Here is a 7,150-nt window from a genome sequence, read left to right on the forward strand (position 1 = left end):
TCTTCAAGGGAATCTTCTTGAGTGGCAGTGTGGATCATTGTTCAAGTTCAGTTGGCATTCGGTAGCCAAAATTTGTGAATGAAAAGATAGAAATGTAAAAGGCATTTCAGCAGGATAGGACAGCGGCACACCTGTATCCTTCTCTCTCTTACAGGATAGCATAGACTGTGTGGCAGAGAGATCTAGCAGACAACAAGTTTTTATTGCTTACATTTTAGGCTTGCCAGGCAGCCAAGAAATCAAAGACAGACGAGCAGGATGATGATGATTCGCTCTCGGAACAGACAATTCTCAGCATGATCTCCAGAAGCTCCTCGGACACAACCATTGCAGGCCTGATGAGCATGTCTACTTCCTCAACTGCAGGAGCTGTGTCTTCCCTTCCTGCTTCCACAGGGGACTCTCCAGGAGACCCAAGCAGCTTCGACATGATGTCAGCAGACAGTTGGATGCCTCCACACGCTTCACACAAACTAGAAGTCAGCCACAGGGCTAGTGAAACCTCTTCTGGAACAGAACATCCACATCATGACAGCAGTAGTGGCTCCTTCTCTAAGAGTATTAAGAGTGTTCCACTGGCAAAAGTGTCACTGAAGGAGTACCGCGCCAAGCATGCTGAGGAGCTGGCCGCACAGAAACGTCAGTTGGAGAACATGGAGGCGAATGTGCGCTCTCAGTATGCCCATGCTGCTCAGAACTTGCTTGTGCAGCAGCAGCGAGAACGGGATGTGCAGCAAGAGAGCAACCCATCTCCCATCATCCTAAAAATTCCCTTGAGCGGCAGCTCTGATGGTACTGAACGACCCCCTGCTGAAAAGGCTGATAAACCCTCCCCTGCCCTCAAAGTGAGACTGCCTGTTTCGGGGGACAAAGGTCCTCTTTCTTCCTCCAAGCCGGAGGAAATAAAAATGCGCATCAAAGTGCCAACTGCTTCAGAACGGCACAGCTCATCTGATGAAAGTAGTGGCAAGTGCCGGGGGGAACACAGAGAAAAACATAAGGTCCACTCATCCAACCATCACCACCATCATCATAACCACCACTCTCATAAACATTCACATGCACAACCAGTTGCCAGCACCAAAAGATTGGGGGACTCCAAGCATGGCAATCAGAGTAGCATTGCACCCCATAAAGGTTATGTCCCAGCTTGTTCCTCTCGTAAGAGACCGCTTTTGGAGGAGGCCTCAGCTGTAGCACATGAACATCAGCCGAAAATCAGTAAGACTTCAAAAGGATCCACAATTCCATTCCCCTTTGCTCAGCACCCTGGGCACAGCTTGGATGCAGCTGGTCTACCTTTTGTCCAGGGCAACAAAGCCAGAGGGGCTCATGGAAAACTGGACAAGAGCACTACGGGGGCCAATGGGCATAATATGAACCAGGCCATTGACTACCAGGATACAGTGAATATGCTGCACTCCTTGCTCAGTGCACAGGGCATGCAACCCACCCAGCCACCTGCCTTTGACTTTGTGCACTCATATGGCGAGTACTTGAACCCCAGGGCTGCTGCCAGTGTGGATAAACCACGGCCGCCCCCTCTGCCCTCAGAACCTCCCCCTCCCCTGCCACCTCTCCCCAAGTGATCACTGTTTTAACTACTGAGGTTGGGCTGTCCTCTGCTGAGGACATGGCTCATAGTGATCTCCACTGCCTTGTGTGAATCTTCCCCCCTCCTCCTCTGCCTCCTGTTTTTAAACTGTTTTTATTATTGGTATGAGAATGTGGAGCCCTTGAAGCTGTGAAAAGGTGTGCCCATTTTTCTCCATGTTTCCCATTCTCCCTCTGCCTCCAGTCCCACTGGGAAGAGATGGGGATGTGTTTCCTGTGAGACTGAGCCTCAGTTGAGGGGTTTTAAAGGTCATGAACTAACAGGAAATGGCACAGGGCTATTTAAATCGTCGCAGTCTTTCTCCTTCTAAAAGACATTTTAAGATAATTTAAAGTAAGTTATATATGTTCTTAGTGTTGGTTTTATTTTTCTAAGGTGGATAAAGTGGGGGGGGGGGTTTACAGCAGAATTTGAAATGGAGGCAGGGCGCATGGGCTCTGCTTGCTTAAGTGCGCCTTGTCCTGATGGAAGTTGCTTCCCTCTGGATGGAGGCAGTGAAGGTTTGAAAGGAGGGAATGTTTGAAAAGGTCTCTGTGAGGAAGGCATGAATACTGACCAAAAGTATCGTGGTCTGGTAGGTGGTGGAGCATTTCCACTCTCCCCCCCACCTTAGTTTTTGGTTGTTCAGCTGAGTGAACTGAGACAGATGCTGACCCATATTTCCAAAGTACTTTGGAAACAGGAGAGATTGTGTGTGAAGTTGTTGGCTCTATCCAGCTCTTTCCTGCTGAGCAGGGAGGATGTAGGAGCACCGCTTCCTTAATCGCTCTCACTTCCCTCCTTGACCACGCAGCTTCTATTGGGGTCTCCCATTACTGGACCTGCCACCTTGAGTTCAGTCAATTGAGGATGAATGGCTACCTAGCTTAGTTATTAAATTCTGATGGGACTGTATTATAAAGGTGGGCAGAACTACATGCTCCTATGGGAACTCTTGAGAGTGCCTTCAGAAAGAGAGGTCATTGCAGCAACCTATCTGGGAAAGGTGGTAATTCGTTTGAGAGAAGAAGCTGGAAGGAAGGCAGAAAGCCTGTATGAATGTTAGAACAGTAATCGTGATTCTGGGATGCTTTAAATTGTATTTAAATTGCATTATGGGATATGTGATTTTCACATTTTGCTAGAAGGAAAAAAAGCTTTTCAAAATATATATGAAGACAGCAACAAGTGAAATCAGGCAAATTTGGATTAGAGAATAGAGGAGTGAAAAGAGCTGGTAAAATCTAGATGAATTTAGGGGAACCTGCTTCTGAATTAAATGTCTGCAGCAGTTGTGGCTATCTTAAGTGTGCCCTGAATTAGTTTGTTTTCTGGGAAGGAGTGTAAGAGTGGGCCCATGGTAAAACTGACTTCAAAGAAGTTCTTCAACACTTTTGTGTTTAAAAAGTGAATGGGGCTAGTATTTTAAACAAGACCCTATATATTGTGTTGCTAGATCATGCCAGAGTGCTTTTCATTTCACAAGATTCAGTATTGGTTTGCAGCATTATAGCAATTGAACTTGGGGTTGGCATTCTTAAAACTCAGCTTTGCTGCCCTCTGGGTGTACAGTCCCTGGCTCAGCAAAGTTCTGGGGATTTCCTACTGCTCTGAAGCAACTTCCAAATTGAAATACAAGGGGCTTTGTATTGCAAAACATGGTGGTTTTTTTCTCTGTCAGAATGGAAAATTTCCTACATATCAACAGAAGTCTATTCCAGTGTGTTCAATAGCAACTAAAAGATCTAAACAGGCAAAGCTAGTAATGTGAGCAAAGTTATATTACTGCTGGTTAGAGAAGAGCGCATCATGTTGAAAGCAACAAAAGACACTTGCCTGTGGATATCTGTTTGGTTTTACTGAAGTGTTCTCTCTGAATTTAAAACAGTAACTTTATTTCCCCACAACCTGGATTTCTGAAAAGAATGGTGTCTCCACTATTGATGGTCGCAAACTTTGGGCCTGGTTTCACATAATCCTTCAGAAACTTTTTCTAATTCCCAGCTCATATTATTACTATTCTAAGTTTCAATAAATGTTCTGTCTCCACATTTGGTCTGTTCAGTATTTTAGCTGTTGCATGCCTTTTTATATTAAGCACACTTTCTAGTATTGCGTGCACCAGAGAGGGTCACTGTACGGAGGTACAGGGGATAGTAACGTGTGGCACAACTTCTGAACTATTTATCCTCTGCATTCCACACATTTCTGATTTCCCACCCCGGGGTTTTTACTTCTTTCTGAATGTGTTTTTCTGATGCACCCATTGTCTTCTCATAGCAGACAAAAAATGCAGGTAATTACTTGGTCCAGAATAATCCTGAGAGTAGCACAATATTAGGACTAACAAAACATCACAAAGTATAGTGAGCCACTTTTCAAGTTCACCAAAAGTAATCCTCAGGCAGAATGTTAAGGGGGGTGAGAAGAGAAAGATGTTGCTGGGAATGATAAAGACTCAAGTGGGCAGTCTTCATTAGCCTTAAGATCTCAATCTTTAAAAGTTGCTAGTTGACTGCAATTAACATCAGTTTTCGATTGCAATAACCTGTGTTGCAGAATCTATGCTAGATTTCAGTGGGGCTTATTGTGAAGGTTTCTGTATGAGCCTCACTGAAATGAATAGAAGTTGAACAGTAATTGGACTGTGGCCATTACTACTTTGACTTGGGAGTTTTTATAAGTTACAGTTGCTTTATGCAACCAGATGGCATAGGTAATCATAAAAGGTACTGTGCCCATTTCCCCCCCACTGTGTTAAAAATGTTCAGTAGCTCTTAATTTGTGCATGGTATGGATACTTTAGCTGCATACATTCCTTGAATCCAGTGTATTCAGCCTTTCTTCTGTTAACAAACCTGTTGTTGACATTTGGGCGGGGGGGGGGCAGGGAGATACACTATTACATATAAATAAACTGTGCTGAGCTTCCTTTTGCTTTGAAAACAATAATTTTCTTGAGCACCCCCAGTCAGAGCTATATCGGGAGAAAGCAAGCTCAATAGAAATAACTGGGAATGAATTCTTGCCAAAGCTCTGCATATTCAGACCTAAAAGGGGCAGGGGGGACTGAACTCTGTACCAGAAAAGAGCCCTGTGCTATACAAATTAAACAAGCTTGCATCATTGCATAATTTTCACATTGCTAAGCCATCCACCTCAACAATAAGCTATGTAATGTACTGCAACCCTGTCCCTAGAAGTCTAGATCTATGAACTTCTCTGGCTTCTGAGTCTTTTCTGCACATTTTCAAACACCACATCTTTGCAGCTATATGGGCCAAACACCTTTTAATGCTGATTTTCAGGAAGTTGAATTCTGTTCCAGAAAGGTTCTCTACTGAGTAGAATCACAGTATACACAGCCATGGTGTAGCTTGTTAATTTTCATTCAGTGTTCTAAAATGTGTGGGTTTGTTTTGTTCGGAAGCCTCTTAAATGTGGATAGTCACATAAGCATCCTGAATGATGGCTTCATAAAGAATATGGAAGACCACTGTGGGGTGGATTTCAGATTTCATAGCACTCCTGACAAATATAATAAGCACTTATATAGCACTTTTTGAGTATGCAAAGCACTTTATATGTATCATCCAGTAATCCCTTATAACAATTCTTTAAAATTAGTAGTAGTATCTGCAGATTGCAGCTGGGGAGCTGAGCCTAAGTCAGCTAAGAGTTCATGGCAGAGGTGTGATTTGTAGCCACTATGCTACACCAACTCTCCCATGCCCAAATTTTGCTTGATTGTAGTTCACATCGTCAGTAGTACAGATGTGAGAGACTCTTAAAAAGATTCCTAAAAAGGGTAAAGGCTTCCATAAGAGAGCCATTGCTTCATAAAGTGGCAAATTTGGTTGCTTTAAAGTTGCAAACATTCAGTGATGTGGAAAACTTTCTATTATGTTTTTAATGGAAACTTCCATTTCTAAAAAAGCATTGTCTCCACAAGTTTACTATTCAGTCAACATGTGGAAGCGAAGCGAGATCATGGCTGCTGGCCTGGCCCTGCCCTCCTTCCCTTGATCTCTGAGTCTTGCAATGTAAGCAAAGACCAGGCTACTGAATTGTCATGCCTTAAAATATTTACAAGTATTTGAACAAAAATGAAAGTTCAAATTGATTTGAATATAATATTTTAAGCCCTATTAAGCTTATTTTTTCTCATTATTTTAGTTCAAATACTCCTGGCGTTTAGAACTTTTTTGAGGTTTTATACAGTTCTAAAAATAAAATGGTATACCCTTTTGGTACTAAATAAAAACCAAATAAACAAGCTAAACCAATTCTCACTATTTAGGGTATTGAGTAAAGGATCCAGAAAACATCACTGCTTACTTTTATCAGGGAGAACCCTAAATATAACCTGATGTGTATAGCATCTGTCCCTTTGTATTATCCTGGCCCTGGTTTGGCTTTAAAATAGTGTGCTTCAGAAAGTACTTTACTAATTTCCCCATTTAGTTATTAGTATGTGCACAATCCATCTGTTCTGTGTCATCCAATGGGAAAGGAGGCTTGTGGCACAAGCCACAAGGTACCTTATTCAAGCGGGTGTAGGTTCTAGTACCTCTTGAAACCTTTGTTTGATCTTCTAATGTTGTGGAGGTATGAGGGGAGGATGTATACATTACAAGCTCTTATTTGGGCTCTGTGGGCGCTCAGAGTCGAAATCGACTTGACGACACACTTTACCTTTTACAAGCTATGTGGATTGTATATTCTGAGGCTTGTATGCAGTGACCACCTGCATTTTCCGTCTGTTTATTTTTTATAAAAATGTATTTGCCTCTAGTCTGGGACATGATCTAACAAGCTTTCAAAGAAATATTTTGGTAAATTTGCTTCTCCCATCTGCAGCTTATGATGCTTAGTGGGGGCAGTCCAATTAAAGCTGGTTGCAGTGGGTAAGCAGAAACTGAAAGAATAATTGGTTATATGTGCAAGGACTGCCCAGTTGGCTATAACCATTTTTCAGTAAGGGCTAAGGTCTTCAGACCTCTCAAACTCATCTCATTATTTTAGAAGGGTAGGCTAATTACTGAGAATATGCAAGGAGCCTTCAATCATATGGTTTGTGATTTTAAAAAGCCATGTTTACCATAGGTGAGATTGAGATCATGTGTATATAAAGAATTGGGAGAGAAACAAAAGACCTGTATCTAGCTTATCACAATCAAAATAAGTCCAAAATAATGCAGATTTATGTGAGTACAAATTTATATTATGAATATATTACAAATAACCCAATAAAAGCAGTCAATAACTCATTCCTGTATAGTCATAAAAATTATTATTATTATTTTTACATTTATATGCTGCTCTTCCTCCAAGGAGCCCAGAGCGGTGTACTACATACTTGAATTTCTCTTTCACAACAACCCTGTGAAGTAGGTTAGGCTGAGAGAGAAGTGACTGGCCCAGAGTCACCCAGCAAGTGTCATGGCTGAATGGGGATTTGAACCCAGGTCTCCCCAGTCCTAGTCCAGCACTCTAACCACTACACCACGCTAGCTTGCACTACAGAATAATGTTTGCTGATGATTTCCAAACTGA

The 7,150-nt window shown here is 42.3% G+C and overlaps 1 protein-coding gene across 4 annotated transcripts in view; it reads left to right on the forward strand.

Moving 5' to 3' along the window:
- The window catches only part of CCNT1 (cyclin T1), a 48,546-nt gene extending 44,903 nt beyond the window's left edge, over positions 1–3,643 (forward strand). For 3 of the 4 annotated variants that reach the window (XM_053303292.1, XM_053303290.1, XM_053303293.1), the window contains one exon: positions 219–3,643. In XM_053303292.1, coding sequence (XP_053159267.1) covers positions 219–1,589 — 1,371 coding nt within the window. In that variant the 3' untranslated portion in view covers positions 1,590–3,643. The remainder of the gene's footprint in view (positions 1–218) is intronic. The other variant, XM_053303294.1, reaches the window with a different exon arrangement.
- The last annotated feature ends 3,507 nt before the right edge of the window (positions 3,644–7,150 follow it).

This window comes from Hemicordylus capensis, chromosome 2 (genome assembly GCF_027244095.1).
Source record: "Hemicordylus capensis ecotype Gifberg chromosome 2, rHemCap1.1.pri, whole genome shotgun sequence".
In the NCBI taxonomy this organism is placed as follows: domain Eukaryota; kingdom Metazoa; phylum Chordata; class Lepidosauria; order Squamata; family Cordylidae; genus Hemicordylus; species Hemicordylus capensis.